Below are 26,124 nucleotides of genomic sequence, written 5' to 3' on the forward strand. Positions count from 1 at the left end.
CCCTCAATCTCTTTTAGTTTTCTAATTGATCTAGTTAGAACTTTGAGTACTGTATTAAATAGATAGGGAAAGAGTGAACTGCTTTGTCTTGTTCCTGATTTTAGTGGACTTTGAGTTTCTTTCTGTTTAATTTGATGTTGATTATAGAATTGCAGTAAATTGCCCTTATTATGTTGGGGTATGCCTCTTATATCCCTAATCTTTCCAATAATGTTATTATTCAGTGGTGTTGGATTTTGTCAAAGACTTTTTTGGCATCTAATGAAATAGATGATCATGGTTTTTGTTTGCTGTTTGTTTTGGTTTGTTCATGTGGTAGACTACATTGACTGATTTTCTTAGTTGAACCACCCCTATATCTCTGAGATAAAGTCTACTTGATCTTGGTTGATGATCTTTTTGATATGTTCTTGGATTGTTCTTTAGAGTATTTTGTTGAGTATTTCCATCTAAGTTCATAAAGGAAACTGGTCTGTAATACTCTTTCTTTGTTGAATATTTGTGTGATTTACCTATCAGGGTAACTGTTAGTATTCAGACATCTGTACTGGCCTGCCCTTGGTGTCCTGACAGGATACATCCTCAGGTGTAGCCACTAAGAGTACCTTATGTGCACATTTGCTATGTTCCCTTTTAAAATGTGGGTCTTGCCCACCTTTCACTTCTCTCTCTCTCTCTCTCTCTCTCTCTCTCTCTCTCTCTCTCTCTCTGTCTCTTCTCCTCTCCTCTCCTCTCCTCTCCTCTCCTCTCCTCTCCTCTCCTCTTCTCTTCTTTTCTATGGCTCCTGTCCCCAGAGGCCTGTCTCCCTCCTTCCCTCTTTTTACATTCCCTTTACCCTAATAAAAGCCCCTCTGCATGAATGCTGTTGCTTGGTGTCTTTCTCTCATGCACCACTTTTAAAAAATTACAACAGTAACTGTGGCCTCATAAAATAAATTTGGCAATATTTCTTCTGTTTCTATTTTGTGCAATAATTTGAGGAGTTAAAAAACTTTAACTCTTTTTTGAAAGTCTGGTAGAATTCTACCCTAAAACTATGTGGCTTTGGATATTTTTCTTAATAGATGTTCTTATATGCATGTTCCTATATGTGCATACTTGTGTTTAAGTTGAGAGTTTTATACTATTAAAAAATCTTGAATATAATGAAACAACAGTTCTGATACCATCAACAGTACCAGTCACTCCTCAAACATAATTTTTATACAAGTACATTTTGATACTTGTTACAGTCTTCTAGAATTTACCTTTTTTTAACTTTTGTTTTTCAGATATATAATGTATCAGCTAATTCTACAAAGAAGACCATATGTGCCATTGGCCCAGATAAATGGCATTTACCTTGTTCTTACTATCTGTGTAACAATGATCAGCCATGGGGTTTTCTGGAGTAGGTACTCTCACCATTAATGTAGATGGGCATAAAATATATATATATATATATATATATATATATATATATATATTATCTGTATTCGTTTATAACCTTAGCATCATGAAGCAGACACAGCAATAAATGTACCAAAATATTCTAGAAACACAAAAATATATAATGATTTAACTGAAATCAGTCAGTGATGTTTTAGATGGCACATCAGAAATACTAAAAAGAGCCTATCTTCAATTTCATAAATAGAAGGTGACTTCTTCTGGCTTCAAGTCATCTTAAGAAGAGACGATGCTGTTTTATAGCTTTTTCATAGAGGACATGAACTATGAGTAACATAGGTACTGAGTAGCATTTTAAAACACTGAACTAAACTAGAGATGATGGAGACAGCATAGAGGGCCAAACATTTGCTGTGCGAGATTAAGGATCTGCCCCAAGGTCTCCAGAACTCACAGACTGCAGGATATGTTAGTATGTATCTCCTACAGTGGAAGGGGAGGTTGAGGCAGGAGGATCACTAGAAGTTCCAGGGCCAGAAAGACTGACTTATACAGCTGGAACAACTGAACCTGTCCTTAACAAGGACAACAGCCAAGATTACACCTGACTTCCACAAGTACACATGGCCAACATGTTTGCACATGCACACACACACACACACACACACACACACACACACACATAATTTTATAACACTAAATTGAGTGATCAACAAAATAAAATAAAATATTGGAACATACATCAAATGCCACTTTTCAGAAAATGTTGTTTTAAATAAAATTACAGTTTATAAATAAATTGTAATTATTATTACAGAATAAATTAAAAGCCAGCTGGTGGTAGTGCATGCCTTTAATCCCAGAACTCCCTACTTCACCCTCCAAAGTCACTTACCTGTGTTGTTTCATCCAACACCACACACACACACATCGAGTCCAATCTGTACTGCCTGAATACTCTTGGATGTGTGGCTATCCACAGGAGGTCAGGTGATGTACCAGAAGCTACATCCTTATAAAACTTATTCTTCCTCTTTGACTGGCTAAAAATGCCAATAACTCCTTGGCTGGGAGTAGGACTTTATGTTCACCACCTTCTTCCACTATGGGATTTAGCCACATTTCAGTTTGCATGGGTTGGTGCATGCTGTCACAATCAGAGAATTCACTAAACTATCATGTTGTACCTTGAGAACCCTCTTTCTTTGTATTCAGTCAATATCTCTGGCTTTTATAGTCCTTCAGTCCCCTCTTCTGCAGTGATCTCTGGGTTTGGGCAGGAGAGAAGGCACTATGGGTGCTCCATTTAGAGTTGAATCTTCATTAGTCTTTTACTCTCCTCACCTTAGTCCATTTTCCATCCCTTCATTAATAACAGTCTACTACAAACAGAAGCTTTTTTGGCAAGTACTAAGAGATGCACTAATCTACGGGTACAACAATAAGTCATTAAGAGTCAGTTTAATAATCTACATTTAATAGAGTGGCAGTAGTAGGTTCTCTCCCATGTCCTATGACCTGTCTATCCACAGATTCTTAACAAAACATGGAATTAGATATAAATTTCATCTTTTGTAATGGTACTAAGATGAAATAAGATGAGAATATGGTTGGTTATCTCCATAATGGTCAAACCACTGCTTTAAAAGTGGTCAAGTCTTACTACTCCAGGGGTTATTGTAGCTCACAGGGTTCACAGTTGAGCAAAACTAATGCTTCTCTGGCAGTATGCATAGCATCTTTAAACCCTATAAAAGCTAGCAAGTAGGGATTAAGCTTTCAGGTCAATTTCAGCTTAATATCTCCATGAATTTATTTATTTATCATTTGATAGATTTATACATTTCCCTGATTAATCCCTTCTCTCAATTCGTTCTGTATCTGCTGGAATCTATTTTCTCAACAAGTTCTTCTCTTATTTTCATGTGGTGTGGGAAGTCCTTCTGTCTATTTATTGCTTTTATTGGTTACTGAATAAAGAAACTGCCTTTGCCTGTTGATAGGGCAGAAATTACGTAGGCAGTAAAAACTGGACTGAATGCTGGTAGAAGGAAGGTGAAGGGAGAGACACCATAGAGCAGCCAGAGTCAGACATGTCAAATCTTTGTTGATAAGCCACTGTCATGTGGCAATATACAGATTAATAGAAGTAGGTTAAATTAACATAAGAGTTAACCAATAAGAAGCTAGTGCTAATGGGCCAAGCAGTGTTTTAATTAATATCATTTCTGTGTGGTTATTTTGGTTCTGGGTGGCCTGGACGAACAAGCGGCCTCCTCTGTACAAATTGGCACCAATGTGGCTACCCACAAAAAAACCTGAGAGGGCTTGAAAAGGAATTCTAGACACAAAAAGCCAAGTTTAGATGCATTTTTTTTCAACTGGCAGCTTGCCCCAGCTCTGTTAAGAGAGGTTTTTCTGATTCAGCTATGGCAGAAAAAAGCCATGCAATCATGCTGCCAGCATGAACACTGGCTATGGAGTATTTGAATGTCATTTGTGGGCTTGGGTGTTTGTGTGCCCACTCGGGGTCAGGAGGAAAGTAGCTGAGACCATGCCCATGGCTCAGTGCTCCCTGCCTGGGCAGATGGCGGGATCAGGTCTACTAGGCATGCACAAGCAGGTGAGCATGGCAGATTTCTGCCACCATACACAGAGATATTTCCAGGTCACACAGTGATTACAGGGCATATTTAGCTGTTACTCAGATAAAAAAGATTTATGCGCTCCACGCTCATTCTCAGAGTTAAAGTGCTGAGTGCAGCTCCTACCTAGTGGCCACAGAGCTGGCAGTAATGGTACGTCCACCATTTTGAAAGTAGAGAGAGTCAGAGCTAGCATCCAGAACAGCTGCAACCAAGTTGCTGACCATTTTATAAGCTCTTTAAGACATTAAATAATTACAGATACGCAATAAAGACAAATCCAGATGGAAAAGAACTCTAAATGAGTCACAGTGTTGGATAAATGTACATAGGCTTGGGAGAGGGAAGAAAAGGAGTATGGAGAGTCATAAAGCTAATGCTTAAAAAGAGAGTAAAGTCTTTAAAGGGACAGAGTAAAGATAGTCATACATTAAAAGGAGTAATGAAAAAATAAGCCATGTAAAAATATAAAATTCACAGAGAGTCTGGATTATATATATTATTGTGTATTCTTTGAATTGTTTAACTGTGAAGGAGCTAAGTACAGAGAGACATTTCATTGTATGGGCTGCTAAGCTAAACCAGCATGTATATTATAAAGATATCATGACTTAGACAAAATTTGGGTCTAAGAATATATTGCTTTGGAAAAGAGGTTCTTCTCTTGTTTCCACAGAGGATGAGAACCTGTGGATTGCTTCCAGACTGGTGTGATTTGAAGGAACAACACCCCTTGAAGGTCATTGTAAACACCCCCACAAAGAAAATACTTTGCCCAATAAACAACAGGAAACAGTTTGGAGAAACTATGCCCATATTCACAAATATTGTTTATAATTGTTTGTTTACATTTAAAGGGGGATATGCTATAGCAATGAATAATTTGTTTTGGTATGGATCTTGGTTTATTGATACAAATTTAAGGTGAATTTTGTTTTACTGTATATGTATATTTCTGCCCTTGATTAAGGTATTATGTCTATGTAGCTCATTTAGAAATGTAATGTATAATTAAGAAATATAGGCTAATAGATAATTACCTATAATAGTCACACTTGTGGTCATGTTAGATTTTTTAGATATATAGAGATATATTTCAGTTAGATAGGTATTCCTCAAATCTTTCAGAGACCTTCAGTATATGGCACTTAAAATGCTTTAATAACTTAGGATTTCATGACAATGAGACACATCTGCTACTGGCAGCACCAATTACTTCAAGAGGAAGATGGGCATTGAAGAGGCTCCTTATGGAGTTGGTTAGCCATTTGGGTAAGAAACTTTTCTTGCCTGAACAGCTTAACTGGACATGCAGGACCCACAGAGAAATGACTGCTGAACTTGCCTAAAGGTGAGATGGTCCTTGGAGTTTCTGCTTCATAAAAGAGTCTGCTAGATATTCTGCAGGACACAGAAAAAAGTGACTGACAAACTGCCAATATAGGAGAAAATGTCTTTGAAATTTCCTGCTTCATGGAAAAGTCTTCTGGATACTATGGGCCTGTAGGCTGAAAATGGATGCCTCAATGGTACAGAACAACTTTGGGAGACTGTCCAGGTAGCAAGATGTCTCTGTCAGTTCTAGAGTTTTGGAAGTTGCTTGCAATGTACTTCCTGTTTACTTAGGTAATATTTTATCCTTCTGGAGTTTTTGATGGAATTGTAGAATTTATAGTTATAGTTATAGCCTTCCTTAGTTATGATAAATATAATGTAGATATAAAGATTATAACAGTAATTCTTATTTGATACCTGTTTTGTTATATGTAATTTTACTATGTTAAAGTTAAAGCTTTCCTTTTTGTTTAAACAAAAAGGGGAAATGGTGTGGGAGGTCCTTCATGTGTTGCTTTTATTGGTTAATGAATAAAGAAACTACCTTGGCCTGTTGATAGAGGAGAACTTAGGTAGGTGGTGAAAACTGGACTGAATGCTTGGAGAAGAAAGGCAGAGGGAGAGACACCATGGAACTGCCAAAGTCAGACATGCACATGGTAATATATAGATTAATAGAAATAGGTTAAATTAACATAAGAGTTACCCATTAAGAAGCTAGAGCTAGTGGGCCAAGCAGTGTTTTAATATAGTTTCTGTGTGGTTATTTTGGTTCTGGGAGGCCGGGATGAACAAGTGGCCTCCTCCGAACAACATTCAAGTCTTCATTCTTTTGTGTGATCCAATGAGTTTAATAGTTTCTTGTTTGTGCCTTGGAAGGAGAGTATTTACTATAGCAAGGGTAAATCATTCACAGCTATGTAAGAAAATGGATCATCCTTTTTATTAACCTATAACAATCACTATTTTCTCAACGCAATGGTATTATATTATACTGACCTACCTGCTATCCATAATAAATTATTCACGAACTCAATCTTGTGCTGATCTGGAGTAGATAAATATATTGAGAATTTCATGCTACCAAAATACTGTTAGGAAATAAAATAAATCCTCTGTGGTATGATCACTGTTTAATTTTATCATTACATGTGTGTGTGTGTGTTTATTGCTATTAAAAATGTTCATTGTTTAAAATTTTGTTTTGTTTTTATAGGGCACATTACTTGAAAACATAGGTCTCATGAAATATGAAGAAGTATTTTCGGCAATAGCAGCAGCTCATTATACAAAACCAATTTCAGATGAAAACATTACAGTGATTGACACAAACTTTAGTGACATTTCTGTTCGGCTATACTTGCCAAAAAGGAAGTCTGAAAGACGGAGACCAGCTATCATTTACATTCACGGTGGCATCTTTGTCTTCGGAAGTTGCAGTGAGTGTATTTCTGATATATGTGTTTTTCATATATTCATATTAAAACAAGTGATATGCATTGACAGAGTACTTAACAATATAAAGTTGACTTGAATAATATTTGCTTCTTAACAGAGATACATTGGAATGTATGGGTTATGGCTCACACATATTGGTAAGTAAAGCATCATGTGGAACTAAGATTGTTTTGTTAGGAATAACTTACTCTTAAATAAACATATAGACAGCCTAGACTTGAAAGTGAAAACAAGAAACTCTGAATTGAGCCAAAAATTTGTCAATCACACAAATTATATAAAACATTGCTGTGAACCAGGTTCTCTGCGTGTGTGTGTGTGTGTGTGTGTGTGCACAAAGTTTTTTAACTGTTGGATCTGAAATAATATAATCACTGCCATACCACAGTTAACATTTGTTCAAGTTGTAGACTGTAATACAATAATAATATAGACACTTATAATCCAAAGCATAACTTTGTATTAAAATGATACAATAAAATAAATCTGGGTAATCAGTTACTGACTATAACCCATGTATTCATCTCTGGAGGGGAGAGAATGTAGTAGCTAAGACAGACACACACACAGGCACACACAGATAGATAGATAGATAGATAGATAGATAGATAGATAGATAGATAGATAGACAGACAGACATATAGACCATTTTAAACTTTCATGACTTAAGAATTCACTGTACAGCAAAGTGTTGGGCTATCGTACTGTGTACTTAACATAGGTAATAAACAAGTGATAACACTCTTTTCTTCAATGAGCCTGTAACTTAATTGTTATAACCAGTAATTTTTCTTCCTGAACTGTAAAAATTTCAAGACAAGCAAAACTGAGGAGGTGTGTCTAGTCTTAATATAACTTGATATACCATGTTTTGTTGATATCCCTCGGAGGCCTTCTCTTTCCTGAAGGGAAAGGAGGAGGAGTAGATTTGAGGGAGAGCAGAGTTGAGGGGGGACTGTAAGGAGAGGAGAGAGTAGAAACTGTGGTCAGGATGTAATAAATGAGAGAATCTGCTTCCATCAGTTGTTGGATGAAGGTCGACTATCTGATTGCAGGTGAAGGCCAGTTTAGGCACCCTCTCCACTGTTGCTTAAAGTCTTAGCTGAGGTCATCCTTGTGGATTCCTGGGAATGTCCCTAGTGCTGTGTTTCTCGCTTGTCTGTTCATGGCTCCCTCATTCAAGATATCTCTTTCCTTTCTCTCCCTCACTGCCCTTCCCCCTTCTTGAGCATCTTATTCCCTCATGTTCTCCTCCCCCCTCCCTTTGCCCCTCCCCCGCTGCCCTTCCTTCCTCCCTTCACGCCCCCCTCCGAATTTTCTCAGTAGGTTTTGTCTGTTTCCTCATTCCAGGGGAAGAGAGGGAGGAACAAAAATATGAGCAAAGGAGTCAAGACCATGACCACAGGAACAGCTGACCTGAGCTAGTGAGAGCTCACTGACTCTGGACTGACAGCGGGGCGAACCTGCATAGGTCCAAATTAGGCCCACTGAATGTCGGGAACAATTGTGAGGCTTGAGCAGTCTGTGGGGCCACTGGCGGTGAGACCAGGATTTATCCCTCGTGCTTTAAATGGCATCTAGGAGCACAATCTGTTTGGACAGATACCTTACTCAGCCTAGATTTAGCGGGGAGGGCCTTGGTCTTGCCTTTATGTGAAGTGTCAGACTTTGTTGACTCCCCATGGGAAGTCTTACCATTTCTGAGGAGTAGATGGTGGGGTAGGGGGAAGAGTGGAGCCCGAGGAGGTTAGGGAGTGGGAATGGGGATAGCTATGTAAAATAAGAAAAGACTGTATTTAAAAAAAATCTTAATAAAAGGAAAAAAAAGAGTAAGCTTGGAAATAAATAAAACTCCACAAACACGAGAAAGGTGAATGCCCCCTAATAGTGGCCACCGCACTCTATTTTAAGTGTCGTTTAGCTCCTGTGCTTTATGCATGTTCCGGCCACAAAATTTTGAGCATCTTCTTGTTCCTGACCTCCCTATGTAGACTATCATTTAGATTGCTCCCTGTTCATTCATTCCCGGCTATTCTCCACTCTTTCTTTCTTCTGCTGCCTTCTTTCTCAACCTTCCATAATGTGGAAATATGGCCACATTAATTGTGGAGAAATATTTCAGATGTACTGACCATCTAGTAATAAATATTTTGTCACACATCGAAGTATAGCTCTTCCATTCCTATTTTCTTATTTTGCCCACTTTCTGCCTCTTCTCTAACTCTGTATTTCAACTATATTTGCCTACATATATTCTCATAAACTTATTACATTTTAATCAAAAATTACGATTTTTATCTAGTCTATTTGCTGGTGCTTATTATGTTCTTATATTTAACATGATGAATATCAATTTATGATCTTGAGGTGAATTAATATATATTGCTAACTAAAAGAAATCTTGTCACTGCTATCTACTAAAAGTTTAGTAAAACATTTTCCTTTTTTATCCCTTTGAATTCTTTTAAGTTGATTATATCCACAGTTAACTTTTTTAATGAACTACAAATTTAAGAACATGCTATTATTTGATTTTAATAAAAATTAGATTGTATCTTCTATACAGAAAGGTAATATGAAGCTTACTTATAATCTTATTAAATATGCATGACTTTACATAAATATGTAAGCCTAGCCAAAAAAAATCTCATTTGTTTTAATTACACTAAAAGTACACCTTGCTTTGAATAAGTTGATGTTCCTTCATTGAGAAGTTTCTTTAAAAATAACTATGATAAATCTCTGAATTTGTGAACATTGTAACACTATTGTTGAAAACAGTTGAAAGTTGTTACTTTCAACTTAATGCCAGATTTCTCAATTCCTCTACCAAGAGTTTCACCAAATATGGCACTAATAAGCTACAGGCAATCCTTTTGTTCCTGAGCTTTGGCAGAGTATTGCTCTCAGGGCGACAAAAGCGGGGATCACAGGGTTTCTGTCATTGCTATCACATTCATAGGTATTGGTGAGTTTCCATTACCTTCGAACAGCAGTGCATCAATTGATATTTATTTCTGTTGTTTCAGAGATATCAACCAGTGACGACCTGAACAGATGGACGGCAAACAAGCTTGATGCTGTTGTTGTGGGAATAGAGTAAGGGAATGACAGCATTTCTTACCACAGCCTTTGCTCTCATTACCTAAGCTTGGCTTTTTCAGGACTTGACACCCACCTAGGTTACAGAAGCAGATTATTTGATCTGCAAGTAACATACATAGAAAGTAAACTCATTATATGCTTAAGATGATGGGTTTTATTTGACCTAGTTATAAAAGAGCGTGCGGTTAGTGTTGTTCTTAAGTCTAGTATTTTTTAGTTAAAAATTTGGGAAAATTCAAATACTTTAAGACATTGTACAAATGTCTTATTATCTCATTATTTTTACCAACATTCCCAATAACATTCAAAAATATGAGCAAATGTTTATTACTTTATGAACTTCTGTGCCCTCTGAACCACTGAGACTCCTATCAGGAGGATGAAAAGATTGCTGCACCTCTTGCCAATACCAAAGCACATAGTGTGGAAATAGCTTTTGCAGGATTGTAGATCTCAGACAAAAACACCATAAAGAATTTCATAGTTGTCAGCAAGTAGGATATACTAGAGAGATTAGTTCTGCCCTACTCATAATTACTTGCTAATGGGACAAGACATATTGTGTGAGTTTTGAGAAATATCTAAATTAAGATAGTAACAATGGTGTGCATTTCCTGCGATAGTTTAGCCAAATTTATCACATTATCATTTTGAATTAGTTTTTTAAATGGTGCGATATATTGTATAATGTGTAAGAATTCTGCACATTTTTAGGTACTTGCGGTTCTCTACCTTGGCGAGTAATGATATTTGTATATCATTTGCTCATATTATACTAATTTTCAAATATGTAAGACACGGATTAAAATACAAATATCTACATGTACCATATGATTCATATTGTTTAAAATAAACATGTGACTATTTCGCTAATTCCAATAGATATTAAAGTGATAGAATTATAAATGTTGTAACCCACTGGAGGTGTGCTCCAAAGACAGAACACACACAGACACACACACGAAACAAAGCAAAAAATTAAAAGATATTGTAGTACTGCTAGTACTACAATACTGAAACAATTAAAAATTTTGAGTAAGATCCATTGGTATACTTAGAATGTTCCTATTCCATAATGATTGTTGGTTTGAATTCTGATGTTCAATTTGTGATATGAAATTCTACAATTTTAAAGAATATGGACCTACATATGCTTAAAATTGAAGCCATATGTCAATAATTTACTCTGAATTTTTCGGCATTTAAAAATTCTGGGCAATCCCATTTGTGTTTTTAAATTGATTTTGTGTCAACAACTGCACTGAGGACCATGGAAGTATACAGGCGTCCTGGGGTGAGGACACCTGTCTCAGGCATTTCTCCTCACTTTTAAGACCAATGTTACCGATTATCTTGGGGTTAATTGGTGACATTTGTGATTCAGAGTAGGGCCAAGATATCAGTGTATCTGTTGGGGAGTATGAGAGATATTTAGTTACATAATTTTAACAAGGGCTTTGTTGTGTGTCTTCTTGATTTACCTCTAAAGCTACAGACTTGCTCCTCAGTATCGATTTCCAGCTGCCTTTGAAGATTGTGTTTTTGCAAGCAAGTTCTTTCTCCAGGATAAGGTTCTTGCACAATATGGAGTGGATCCCGCTCGCATCTGCGTTATGGGAGACAGTTCTGGGGGTACCTTGGCAGCAGCAGTTGTTCAACTGGTATGTTGTATGTATTATACATGTTTTAATCCTAACATAAAAGAAGCAGTGTTTTATGTGTATTTGCATTTGTTTCAAATCATTAGCTATGAAATTTAAGATAAACAAGATTATCTATTTTGCATGATGTTACTTTAGATTTAGCTTTAATTGTCTACTTCTAAGAAAGGAATTTATAAGCATACTTATTTTTTTAGGGGTGGGGGCAAGGGCATTGAACTCTGGGATATGTGCTGGCAAGTACTGTACCACAGGACTATATAGCCTTCCCTTTTAAACTTATCGGTTCAAAACAGACCTTTGATAAGATGCCCTGAACTGCTCTGTAGCTTGTGCAAACCTTGAACTTGGGAGCCTCCTGCCTCAGCAACTCAAGAACCTGGTATTAGAAAACTGTTATGCTGAGCCTGGCTTACCCTGCTAACATTAGGGAAAAGTTCAACATCATCTATGAGCCACTTTATTCATTACAATAAGGGATCCTGGGTTCATGATTTATTGATTTTCTACTGATAAACCATTAAAATTATCAATATTTTTGTATCACTACCATTGATGAGTGTTTACTTTTTCTTTCCTCTGAGACTAAATACTTGACAAGAAACCTTTAAGGGAAGATAGGATATAACAGCTTCTGTTTGAAATACTCAGTGCATGAAGGCATTGAAGGCATGGTTGTAGGAGCTGCTTTTGCCTATGGCAGTGGGAGTGTAAGCCTACTTGCTCCTACGTCTCTAGGCTAGAATTCAGAGAATGATGCTGACTGTTACTTAGCTTCGCTTCTGATTAATCCTCTTTTCTTTTCCTGAAAGCTTCCACTGATAAGACAGTGCCTCCATGTTCAGAATGAAAATTTACTCCTCAGTTAAAGCCTTTTGAAATACTCTCAGAGATACTCCCAGGGATGTGTTTCAATCTCCTGCATGATTCCAAATCCAGGCAAACTGCTACTGACTAGTAACCATGGCAATGGGTAAACATGTATATTGTTATAGATAGCACTGGGCAACATGTCACACTTGTATGGAAGAATTCCTATTCTACTAAAATTAAATCACCTCATATTAAAATCCTTGCTGAGCCAAACTAAATAATCACTGCTCAATAGCTAATATTTTGCAAAGCAATCTCAGTCTAACACATGACCCATATTCCCCCAAATGCTTTTGTAGAAGAAAATGAATACTTTATAGCATTTCTATCACATAGATTGACTTCCTTGTATAAATTTGATGGAATCTCAAAGTATGTATTTATTAAATTTTACTAAATACTTCTATTTTATTTGAAGTTTAGTCTAATCAACAATATGTTTCCTTTTTAAAGACAAGTTAACTCATCGTAAGACAACTATCCCTTTTATTATTCAATCATTATGAAATGCCATATCATATAAGCCCATAAAATACTCAAAATCTTTCTTGAGTCACTTCAGTGTTCTGTTTCGTAAGGTAATCAGTGCATGAACAGGCTCTCAGAATGACAGAACTATTTTTTTTAAAGAAACTTTTAAAGCAGGTCAGGTTTTTTTTAGTTAAAAGACAAAATATAGGTGGACTAGAGTACAAAACATGGATGTTCTCATGTTTTAAAGAAACATGGCATCCTGATGTGACAATTGAGAAGGCAAAAAGGCATCTGCTGCCAAGCTGTGAGGCCTGATTTGACTTCCAGCCCCCACACAGTGGGAAAAAAAACTAACCAAATCCTAAAATAAAGACAGGATCACCTTTCCCTTAAGTGAACAAGTTTTAGGCACAATGCATACAGTGTCTAACATAAGGTGGGAAGTGACCATTGAAATCGAGGTAAACTCTGTGAGTTTAGGAACTGAAACTCGTGATTACGTTTTAACATGTGCAAACACAAGTGTTCATGATTGTGGTGAAATTAATTAATATATACTCAAATAAATGAAGTAGTTTTTTCCAGACTGATAGCCTGTGGTTCTGGCTAGTACAGAGTCAATAAAATGTACTTGGTACATTTTAATCCTTCAGTTAATTTTTGAAAATTAGATTTGACTTCGGATTTAAGATAGGAGCACTGCATGCTAGACAAGCAGACTTCACACGGAAGCTTAGGAATCTAGAATTGAAATTGAAAGAACTGCAACAAAATGAGTTATCAGTCACTGAAAAGTTGGTTCATTGCGTAAAGATGCTGGTTTGCCAACCCTGACGTTCAAAGTTCTGTCACTGAATTCAAGATGTTGGAGGAAGAGAATAACTCCTGGAAGATGTCCTCTGACCTCCGCATGCACAAAGATGCTCCTCCCCCTCCATGGTCTCTGTCTGCTGTCTGTCTGTCTGTCCGCCTCGTGTGTGTGTGTGTGTGTGTGTGTGTGTGTGTGTGTGTGTGTAGTCTATCTGTCTGCCCCCTTCCTCTCTCTGTCTATCTCTGTGATCTGTCTGTCTGTCTGTCTGTCTGTCTGTCTGTCGGAAATTAGGAGCATGTACTGGAAGGCTGAATAAAGAAACCACTACACAGAGTTACCTTGCTGATTATTCTGTTGTGCTTGGATGTTAGGGCCCTCTCTGCTGCTATTACCACCATGCCCTTCTGCTGCACTCTGTGCCCTATGTTTCAGCAGCCACACTGGGAGCCAAATTTGCTTGACTGCTACCCAAACTGCCTTGGCATTTCAATGGAGTGGCTACTGAAATTCTCTAGAACTAAGTCAAGCAATTTCAGACATTGTATTTATTATGGCCCTCTTCACAAAATCATATATATATATATATATTTGTATATGTATATATAATACATACATGCATACATACATATATTTGCTGAGGGGATAGAAGTCAGCCTTACAGCTGTACTATTTTTCCTTCCAAGGTTCTGGCATCAGGGAATTGGAATAAGGGTCTGAACTTTGGACAGTGTTAGGCCATCTTTTTATTCTGTTGTAAGGGTGAAGCCTCTCCCACAGGCCCAGGTGTAGTGTCACAACAGGCTGTCAGATGTGGAAAGACTGTGAAAAGCAGTGATGTGGGCACCAAGTCTCCTTTCTGTGCTGCAAGATTCAGGTGCTTTGGGCCAGGTTAGACTGTGATCCATCAGACTTGCCAAGGTCAAGACTTCCACTGCTGCTCCTAAGGTCTTCCTTAGTGTCCTAGGTAAATTTAGACACGGCCAGTCCTTTCATAACTGTCTTCTTCAGTGAAAAGGAACCTTCAGCTGATCACCAGTGTCTCTGTAGGGGATTTGGCTTACTGCCTTCAGAAATCCTTTTAGTGTACTAGAATCCACATTTGGGAATTTATAATGAAGGACATTGGTATAAATGAGTATTTGTGATGGTTTTTATTTGAACAGCTTTTTATAATAACTATTAAAACGAAGAACTTAAGAGATAAAGATGGTATTTTCACCATGAAATTTTATCACAGTGGGTTTAGCACAGGGATCTATTGACTCAGGACAACAGAGAACTAGCGAAATTTGAATCCCAGACACTGTCGTCCATGGGGAGTGTATCATAGCATCTACTCCAGGTCTTTCTGGTTTAAAGCATGTGGAGTTTTCAACCACTGCCTAGAGAAGGATTATTCTTTCCTTTTCTCCACCTTCAGTGAAATAGTTGTCATTTTATGTCTTGTTTATGTGTTTATGTGAGTACATACATTACAAAAATGTGTGTATTTGCAAGTGCTTGTTCATGTGTATACTCATGCTTGTAGAAGTCAGAGGTTGACACTAGATGTCTTCCCCTGTATTTCTCTCCCTTATTTTTGGAAGTGGATCTCTTACTGGACATGAGATCACTGAATCAGCTAGAATGACTGCCCATTAATTTCAGGTATCCCCCTCTGTCCACCCTATCCACACATATGCTGCTATGCGTAGCTTTCGTGGTTCCAGCCATCTGTAATCCGGTCTTCGAACGTGTATCAACAAATACTTTATTGAGAGAGTGGTGTCGTTTCTCATTCAGTTTATTTTGTATTTCAATATAAAATTAAGGTAAAACTACATTGTAACCTTGGTGTTCCAAGTACAAACATGAGAGCTAACTCACTTGGGGGTGACACTCCTGCAGCTCGTGAAAGAGCTAACCCAACCTTACCTCAGTTTTCAAACTGTGCTCAAGGCAGATTTTTTTTCAACTCTTCTGAGAGGTCGCTTTTTATCTAGAAAATTCCCATTACAAAACCAGGAACAGGGGAAGGAACAAGGACCCTTGAAAGATTCTCTTAAAGAAATTTTTACTTCTTCATTTTCTTCCTGAACTTGTAGGACCTCATTTCTACTGCCCTGCAATTTGGAGTTAGTCAGCTAGTTAACCTTGTGATGAGCTAATGGAATTTCACGGAATTCTTTCACTTCCTTTGACTTTCGGAGGAGATGGTCTTGAGAACACTTTGCATACCTTGACAGTAGTTATGGTCAACAATACACAGATGCTGTAGAGACTGGTGCTGCTTAGGGACTCATGCTCACAGGTGAATGTTCGGTTCACTTCCCGAACCTTGTACACAGGAGTGTACAAGAAGAAAAAGACATAATACAGACCCAGGACTCCTTATTTATGATCTTAAAAAAAAAACAAAGGTTACATGTGTAACATTCCACTTCCTTTTCTTTTTGGTTTTTTTTTATTGATTTTTATTGAGCTCTACATTGTTCTCTTCTCCCCTCCCTGCTTCTCCCCTCCCCTTCAAGGTTCCCATGCTCCCAATTTACTCAGGAGAACTAGTCTTTATCAACTTCCCATGTAGATTAGATCTATGTATGTCCCTCTTAGGGTCCTCATTGTTGTCTAGGTTCTCTGGCATTGTGATTTGTAGAATGATTTTCTTTGATTTATGTTTTAAAACCACCTATGAGTGAGTACATATGATAATTGTCTTTCTGGGTCTGGGTTACCTCACTCAAAATGATGTTTTCTAGCTCCATCCATTTGCCTGCAAAATTAAAGATGTCATTATTTTTTTCTGCTGTGTAGTACTCCATTGTGTAAATGTACCACATTTTCTTTATCCATTCTTTCGTCAAGGGGCATTTAGGTTGTTTCCAGGTTCTGGCTATGACAAACAAAGCTGCTATGAACATAGTTGAGCACATGTCCTTGTGGCAAGATTGAGCATCATTTGGATACATACCCAAAAGTGGTATTACTGGGTCTTGAGGAAGGTTGTTTCCTAATTTTCTATGAAATTACTATGCTGACATCTAAAGGGGCTGTACCAGCTTGCATTCCCTCCAGCAATGCAAGAGTGTTCCCTTTACCCCATAACTTCTCCAACACAAGTTGTCATCAGTGTTTTTGATCTTGGCCATTCTTACAGGTATAAGATGGAATCTCAGAGTTGTTTTGATTTGCATTTCTCTGATGACTAAGGATGTTGAGCATTTCCTTAAGTGTCTTTCAGCCATTTCTCTGCTTAGGTCTGTACTCCATTTTTTATTGGATTATTTGTTCTTTTGATGATCAATTTCTTGAGTTCTTTGTATATTTTGGAGATCAGACCTCTGTCTGATGTGAGGTTAGTGAACATCTTTTCCCATTCTGAAGGTTGTCATTTTGTCTTATTGACCATGTTCTTTGTTTTACAGAAGTTTTTCAGTTTTAGGAGGTCCCATTTATTAATTGTTTCTCCCAGTGTCTGTGCTACTGGGGTTATATATAGGAAGTGGTCTCCTGTGCCAATGTGTTCAAGTGTACCTCCCACTTTCTCTTCTATAAGGTTCAGTGTGGCTGGCTTATGTTGAGGTCTTGATCCATTTGGACTTGAGTTTTGTGCATAGTGAGAGATATGGATCTATTTTCATTCTTCCACATGTGGATATCCAGTTATGCCAGCACCATTTGTTAAATATGCTTTCTTTTTGCCATTTGATATGTATGTTTTGCTTCTTTGTCAAAAATCAGGTGTTCAGAGGTGTATGGATTAATATCTGGGTCTTTTATTTGGTTTCATTAGTCCTTCTGTCTGCTCTTATGCCAATACCATGCTGTTTTCAGTACTGTAGCTCTATATTGGAGTTTGAAGTCAGGAATTGTGATGCCTCTAGAAGGTTTTTTTTTTTTGTACAGGATTGTTTTGGCTATCCAGGTTTTTTGCTTTTCCCTATGAAGTTGAGTACCATTCTTTCAAGGTCTGTGAAGAATTTTGCTGAGATTTTGATGGGCATTGCATTGAATCTGTAGATTGCTTTTAGTAAGTTTGCCAAATTTACTATGTTAATTCTATCTACCCGAGAGCATGGGAGGTCTTTCCATTTTCTGATGTCTTCTTCAATTTCTTTCTTCAAAGATTTAAAGTTCTTGTCATACAAATCTTCCCTTGTTTGATTAGAATTATTCAAGATACTTTATGCTATGTGTGGCTATTGTGAAGGGTGATGCTTCTGTGATTTCTTTCTTAGCCCATTTATCATCTGTGCACAGAGGGGCTACTGATTTTTTTTTTTGAGTTAACCTTGTATCCTGCTATATTACTGAAAGTGTTAATGAGTTGTAGAAGTTCCTTGGTAGAATTTTTGAGATCACTTCTGTAAACTATCATATCATCAGCAAATAGTGAGAGTTTGACTTCTTCTTTTCTGATTTGCAACCCCTTGTTCTCCTTTTGGTGTCTTATTGCTGTAGCTAGGACCTCAAGAATTATATTGAATAAATATAGAGTCGACAACCTTGTCTTGTTCCTGATTTTAGTGGGATCACTGGAAGTTTCTCTCCATTTAGTTTGAAGTTGTTTGTTGGCTTGCTGTATATTGCCTTTATTATGTTTAGGCATGTTACTTGTAGCCCTGCTCTCTCCAAGACCTTTATCATGAAGAGATGTCATATTTTGTCAAAAGCTTTTTTGGCAGCTAATGAGATGACCATGTTTTTTTTTTTAATTTATTTTTCAGCTTGTTTATATGGTGGATCACATTGACAGATTTTCATATCTTGAACCATCCTTGCATCTCTGGGATGAAGCCGACTTGATCTTGGTGGATGATGGTTCTGAAGTTTTCTTTGATTTGAATTGCCAATATTTTATTTAGTATGTTTGCATCAATGTTCATAAGAGAGATTGATCTGTAATTCTCTTTCTTAGTAATGCCTTTCTGTGATTTGGGAATTGAGGTATTTGTAGCCTCATAAAAAGAGTTTGGCAATGTTCCTTCTGTTTCTATTGTGTGGAATAATTTGAGAAGTATTGGTATTAGTTTTTCTCTGACAATCTTGTAGAATTCTGAGTTGAAACCATCTGGTCCAGGGCTTTTTTTTTGGTGGGGGGGGTGGGAAACTTTTGATGAGTGTTTCTATTTCTTCAGCTGTTAGGTCTGTTTAATTTGCTTATCTGGTCTTGATTTAATTTTGGTAAGTAGTATTTATCCAGAAAGTTGTCCATTTCCTTTAAGATTTCTAATTTTGTGCAGTACAGGTTTTTGAAATATGACCTGATGATTCTCTGCATTTTCTCCATGTTTGTTGTTATTCCCCTTTTTCATTTCTGATTTTGTTAATTTGGATATTCTCTCTGCCTTTTGGCTAGTTTGGATAAAGGTTTGTCTATTTTGTTATTTTTCTCAAAGAACCAACTCTTTGCCTCATTAATTCTTTGTATTGTTTTCTTCTTTCCATTTTCTTTGTTTCTATTTCTATTGTTGATTTCAGCTCTCAATTTGATTATTTCCTGCTGTCTTCCTAACATCTAGTTTTTTGGGAGCGAGTTTGCTTCTTTTTGTTCTAAAGTTTTCAAATGTTCTGTTAACTCACTAGTGTGGGATTGTTCCAGCTTCTTTATTTAGGTATTTAGGTCTATGAACTTTCTTCTTAACACTGCTTTCATTGTGTCCCATAAATTTGGGTATGTTGTATGGTCACTTTCACTTAATTTTAGGAAGTCTTTAATTTCTCCTTTTATTTCTTCCTTGACCCATTGATGATTCAGGTGAGCATTGTTTACTCTCCATGTGTTTGTGGACTTTCTAAAATTAGTATTGCTGTTGAATTCTAGCTTCAAGCCATCGTGATCTGATAAGATGCATGGGGTTATTCCAAAGTTTTTGTATTTGTTGAAGTTTGTTTTGTTACCAAGTATGTGGTCAGTTTTTGAGAAAGGTTCAGTGAGGTGCTGAGAAGAAGGTATATTCTTTTATGTTTAGATGAAATATTCTATAAATGTCTGTTAAGTCCATTTGAGTCATAACATCTATTAGTTCTCTTATTTCTCTGTTCATTTTCTGTCTGACAGACCTGTCCAGTGGTGAGAGTGGAGTGTTAAAGTCTCCCATTAGTGTGTGGAGTTTAAATGTATGATTTAAGCTTTAGAAGTATTTCTTTTACATATGAGAGTGCCCTTAGTTTGGGACATAGATGTTCAGTATTGAGATTTCCTCCTGATGGATTTTTCCTGTGACTAATATGTAATGTCCTTCTTTGTCTCTTTTGATTGATCTTATTTTAAAGTCCGCTTTATTAGATATTAGGATATCTACACCAGTGTGTTTATTAGATCCATTTGATTGAAATATTTTTCCCAACTCTTTACTCTGAGGCATTGTCTGTCTTTGAGGTTGAAGTGTATATTTTGTATGCAGAAGAAGGATGGATTCTGTTTTTGGATCTAACCTGTTAGCCTGTGCCTTTTTTAGTTGATTTTTATTAAGCTCTTCATTTTTTCTGTGACTTCATTTTTAGGTGAGTTGAGTCCATTTATACTAAGGGATATTAATGACAGTGATTGCTATCTCCTGTTAATTTAGTTTTCGTTGTTTATGATGTTAATTTGTGTGTTTTCCCTTCATTGGGATTTGCTGCTATAAGACAATCAATTGTCTGTGTTTCTGTTGATGTAGCCATCTTCCATGGGTTAGAGTTTTCCTTCTAGTATTTTGTGTAAGGCTGGATTTGTGGCTAGGTATTAGTTAAATCTGGTTTTGTTATGGAATATCTTGTTTTGTCCTTCTATGGTGATTGAAATTTTTGCTGGATATAGTAGTCTGGGCTGGCATCCATGGTCTCTCAATGTCTGCATAATGCTTGGCCACGACCTTCTGACTTTCATTGTCTCCAATGAAAAGCCAGGTGTAATTCTGATAGGTCTGCCTTCATATGTTACTTGGCCTTTGTGCTTTGCAGCTCTTAATATTCTTTCTTTACTCTGTATGTTTAGTGTTTTGATTATTATGTGGTGAGAGTACTTTTTTTAATCCAGTCTATTTGGTGTTCTGTAAGCTTCTTGTATCTTCATAGGCATATCTTTCTCTAGGTTGGGAAAGTTTTTCTTCTATGAGTTTGTTAAATATATTTCCTGTTATTTGAGTTGACCTTCTTCTCCTTCTTCTATACATATTATTCTTAGGATTGGCCTTTTCATGGTGTACAATATTTCCTGATATTTTGTGTTAAGCTTTTGTTAGATTTAATGTTTACTTTAACTGATGAGTCTATTTCCTCTATTGTATCTTCAGCCCTTGAGATTCTCATCTTCCATCTCTTGTATTCTGCTGTTTATGCTTGCATTTGTGGTTCCTGATCATTTCCTCATGATTTTTGTTTCTATAATTCCCTCAACTTGTGTTTACTTTATTGTCTCTATTTCAGTTTTCAAGTCTTGAATAGTTTCTATCATATGTTTGATTGATTTTTCTTGGTTTCTTTAAGGGATTTGCTGATGTCTTCCAATTTTTTGTCATTTCCTCCATTTCTTTGAGGGAATTTCTCATTTCCTCTTTAAGTGTTGCAAACATTTTTCTGAAGTTATTTTTTAGGTCATTTTATTCTGCTTCATCTATATTTGGTTCTTCCAGTCTTGCTGTTATAAGCTGTTTAGGTTTTACTGGTGTTGTGTTGCTCTTTGTGGTGTTGCATGTGTTTTTACCTTTTCTACTCATCTTTTCCTCTAATGGGTGTGGTTGTGGTTGTCTGTGTTTCTGTTGATTAATCTTCTAGGTGCCAGTGATTCCAAGGCTCAGATGGTTGTTCCTCATGGTACAGTCAATGCCACTGTTCTAGTTACCCTGTTGATCACTCCGTGTTCCTGGAAATAGCTCAGCACTCCCAGGCTTTGCTCTGCTCCCTTGGAGTTTGCTGTCTCAGGCCTGCTCTAGCCTAGATTGTCAGCTCAGACCTGTTTCTGTAAATGTCCCTGGTCTGGATTAATTCCTTCAGAAGTCCCTGACATGGGGTTGGTCCTGAAAAAAATCTGGCTCCGATCTACTCCCTCAGAGATCCCAGACTCATGCCTGGATCTGCAGAGATCTCTGGTTACTGCCTACTCCCTCGGACGTTCCAGATTCACACCCAGACCCACAGAGGTCCTGACTCAGGCCTAGTTCCTCAGAGGCATACACTCACACCCAGACCCACAGGGGCCCTGACTTCGGTCTACTTCCTTGAAGATCCCATATTCACATCTGGACCCGCATTGATCTCTGTGCTCAGCAGTTGCTCTCTTGTACCTGCTCCTGTGGAGATCGCTGTCTCAGGTCTGCTCTTGTCCAGGTTGCTGGCTCAGTCCTGACTCCACAAATGTCCCTGGTCTGGATCTGCTCCTCCTCCCATGGAGCTCACTTTCTCAGGCCTGCTCCAGTCAAGGTAGCTGGTTCAATCTCACTCCCACAGAGCTCACGGCTGCAGGCCTGCTTTGGCCCAGCTTGCTGGCTCAATCCTGATTCTTTAGAAATCTCTGTCTCAGATTAGCTCTGGCCTAGGTCGCTCTGCACTTCCTTTTCAGCTCTTCTGGTTTTCATAAATTATTTTCTTTATCTTCTGTCACTTCTATCATGCCACACTACTTAGATAAATATTATGTGTCTCCTTTAGCATGTCAAGTTCCATCAGATTTTATGTGTGACCTTTGGCATTTGTGTTCCATTATAGTTATACTTTTGGCTCATTATATTACTTAGGTAAAAAATCATTTAGGGAAACTAGACTTGGTAATGCATGTTTATTCGTAGGACACTTGTGAGGCTCAGACAGAGTGGCAGAATGTTCCAGAACAACATGAGATGCATAGTAAGACTTTACTAAAAACAACAAAAGTGATTTTTTTTGAAGGGGAGGGCAGGAGGGTATTCAAGACAGGGTTTCTCTGTGTAGCCCTGGCTGTCCTGGAACTCTGTAGACAAGGCTGGCCTCAAACTCAGAAATCTGCCTGCCTCTTCCTCCCAAGTGCTGGGATTAAAAAAATGCACCACTATCTCCTGGCTAAAAGCTAAATTTCTTAAAAGAAACAAACAAAAAAAATCATTATAGTTAGTCTAGCACCTTTCCTAGGATGCTTCTGATCTTCTTGATCGTATTCCTGTTTGGATGTCATACATGAGTAATTGTGTTTGCAACAAAATATGCATTGTTTCTGCACAGGTAAAAGTGAAATGACAAATTCATGTCTCTACATTAATGAGCTAATTTTATGAGAAATTTACCAACAATGTTTCGACTTAATAAATTTATTTTACCAAAGGATATTAAACTGAAGCTACCAACCCCTTTGTTCGAAAGCTATTAACTCTTCAGTATCCGTTATATTTCTAGCTACAGAATGATCCAGAATTCAAAGACAGAATTAAGGTACAAGCCTTGATATACCCTGGCCTACAGTTGATTGACACCTTTCTGCCATCGTATCAAGAGTATCAACACGGTCCAGTTCTGTCCAGGGAGGTGATAATTAAGTTGGCATGCCTATATGTGACTGGAGATGAAGCACTGCCCCAGGCTTTACTGAAGAATGAACACATGCCTGAAGGGTCAAGACACCTGTTCAAGTTTGTTAACTGGAGTCACTTCCTTCCTGAGAAGTATAAAAAGAACCATGTTTACACTGAGCCCATCTCTGGGAAACTGAATGCTTCCTATGAGGCACTTATGGATCATAGACTGTTCCCTTTGTTAGCCAATGACTCCCAGTTACAGAGTTTGCCCCAGACCTACATCCTGACTTGTGAACATGATATCATAAGAGATGATGGTCTCATTTATGTCACACGGCTTAGAAATGTTGGGGTCCATGTTACCCATGACCACATGGAGAAAGGAATCCATGGAGCCATGTCATTTACCAGAGCTCCGGTGTTTTTACATTTAGGATTAAAAGTGAGAGATAAGTATATTAGTTGGCTAGCGGAAAATCTATAAATCAATGGGGTACATGCACCTAGGTTGTCAGTAGAGTAACCAGAAAGTTGTGTTATATGATGAATGTGAACAGAATGATCTGGCTTTTGGATAAAACTACATTTGAAATTGAATGAAGGTTACTGTGTATGTTTGACAAAGTGGCTTTGTCTTCTCATTCTTAAAAATATTGCTAAAATGAGGATATTCACTTTATTATTCCTATTAATTATTATTTGTCAGGAAAGATGTACTCTGACTAGTCAAAAACAGAAGAATGATGCAAAACAATGTGGTGAGATTCAAGGTTGTAACCTCGATGAAATCATGAGGACTGGGTGGGTTAGCAAATTACTCTCCAGCATTCTAGAAACAATAAGGCAGGCAGATCTCTGTTAGTTGAAGGCCAGACTGATCTATGTAGCTAACTCTAGCCCACTCAATGCTATACAGTGGCATGAACTCTCAGAAAAAATATCCTTTAAAGGAGTAATAAAAGAAACCATGGATGAGGAGAAAGTATGATAAAACAGGATTGCAAAGACATCTTTTATGGACTGAGCTTTATACTGTACTTCAGCCTTGGTTTTTCCAGTCATGTGTTGTCCATACTTTACTTTGGTCTACTCTAGGTAAACTAAGTTAGTTGTTCCTCTCACTCACTCTTCCCATGAAGTTTGTATGCTGATTTTTCAAGAATGCTTTGTATATTACAGGAAAAAGCTTAATATCGGGACTATAAATTATTTCTAAAGCTTAAACTTTTGTAATATCAAACTTAAAGGTACCTACCTGGGTTGAATTTATTGATTCAACCCCCTTGATGCATGAAGGTACCCAGCCAACTGTAGAGTGCAGGTAGAGTTATTTATAATATTCTTTTGAGTTTTTGTGGTGGGTCATTGTGCACACAGAGGCTGCATATCCAAGGAGTTATCTTAGTGGTGATCTCCAGGCCTGTTTGCTTCCCTGCGATGATGTGAGCCATACTCCCACCAGCACAAATCAACTCATAAATATCTGCATTTCCGTTGGGAAGTGGTGAAATCAATGTTTAGTGTTTTGATATCCCGGTGATTCTGCTGTTTGTGCTTTTTCTTAATGTTCAATAAACTTTGTGAAATGGAAGTTAAGTGTGTCTTGAGGATTTAGTTGGTAACCTGACCTCATCTCCAAACATATTTTCATTAGTGCTTCTCTGAAGCGTGAACCTTTTTGTTCATCTCAATCTTGAGCTGCCTACTAGTCTCTCAGTTTAATCACATGAGCCTCTTCCCTGACATTCAGACACTAAGCTGTTGCAAGAACATCAGGAAAGATTGACATTTATCAAGACTAAGGAGTGACTAACGTCACTCTGCTTGTTTCATTTGTACAAGAGAAAGAACATTGGTCATCTCCTTATCAAACCAGACTTGATGAGAATTGCTTGTCTTCATTAACTATTAATCACAAATTGAAGGAAGGTTAGAAGGTTAGAAGGACAAGTAGACAAGGAAAGGCTATGTGTGTTCCCTCAGGTGACAGTTTATTCTTTGAAAAGACATTTGGTAGAAAAATAAAATGGGAAATGGGTTGGAAGTAAGTTTCTAAACATAACCAAAAATGGAAAAGGGAGAACTCAGAGACTCCATAAAGCTCCTGACCCAGAGCCTGATTAGCAGATTCCCAGCCTAAGATTTTTCCCATATGGAAGAGTGTGCTTTAAAACTAACCTGTTACTTTGCTTTCTGTCTCTTGGTCTTATGTCTTTCTGGATTCCATTCATGTCATTTTCATGGAATGAGCTCAGCAAATGCCTAGACAGCCAGCTAATCCTTTCTCTTTGTTTAAGCAGTGCTTTATATTTGGACAGGATTTGAAAAAACCCCTACTCTACATGTGCAAACCCCCTATTTTATTAATAAGCTTGCTTATCACACTTTTGTAGCTTGACAAAACAAGAACCTATAGTTAGAAAACCAGAAGATTAGTGTGATGGCTATTCTTAGTTGTCAAATTGACTGCAACAGTAATGAACTACAATTCAGAAATGAATGACATACCTGTGAGAGATTTTCTTCTTGCTTTGAAGTGGATTCATCCATTTCTAATATGGACTTTGAGGTAGGAAGACATATACCATAAATGGGAATATTGAGGCTGGAAGACCCACCTTTAATCTGGGTCCCATCTTATGCTGAAAGCCTCTACAGAGACATGGAAGAAGGAAGCTGTTGCTCTTTGCCTGATTCTTATTGAATCAGGTTTACTAGCACATCCATTCCTTGACTGGCATTGGAGTCTAATTCCAGCATCTACAGCAGACAAACTGAAATACCCACCTTTGTGAGACTGAGGAACTATTGGTATCTCAGACTAGACTGTTCACAGCTAACCATTTTTAGACTACTGAATTGCAGCCTATAAATCACTCCAATAAATCCACTTTACACACACAGACACACCACACACACACACA

The 26,124-nt window shown here is 37.5% G+C and overlaps 1 protein-coding gene across 1 annotated transcript in view; it reads left to right on the plus strand.

Moving 5' to 3' along the window:
• LOC125394153 (arylacetamide deacetylase-like 2) overlaps positions 1-24,791 on the plus strand; it is a 37,513-nt gene extending 12,722 nt beyond the window's left edge. Inside the window, exons 2-5 of the mRNA XM_048424866.3 lie at positions 6,586-6,808; positions 9,857-9,926; positions 11,422-11,593; positions 23,082-24,791. Of these exons, the coding sequence (XP_048280823.2) occupies positions 6,586-6,808; positions 9,857-9,926; positions 11,422-11,593; positions 23,082-23,684 (1,068 nt within the window). The 3' untranslated portion in view covers positions 23,685-24,791. The remainder of the gene's footprint in view (positions 1-6,585; positions 6,809-9,856; positions 9,927-11,421; positions 11,594-23,081) is intronic.
• The last annotated feature ends 1,333 nt before the right edge of the window (positions 24,792-26,124 follow it).

Source organism: Myodes glareolus, chromosome 20 (genome assembly GCF_982192425.1).
Source record: "Myodes glareolus chromosome 20, mMyoGla1.1, whole genome shotgun sequence".
NCBI classification, from domain to species: Eukaryota; Metazoa; Chordata; class Mammalia; order Rodentia; family Cricetidae; genus Myodes; species Myodes glareolus.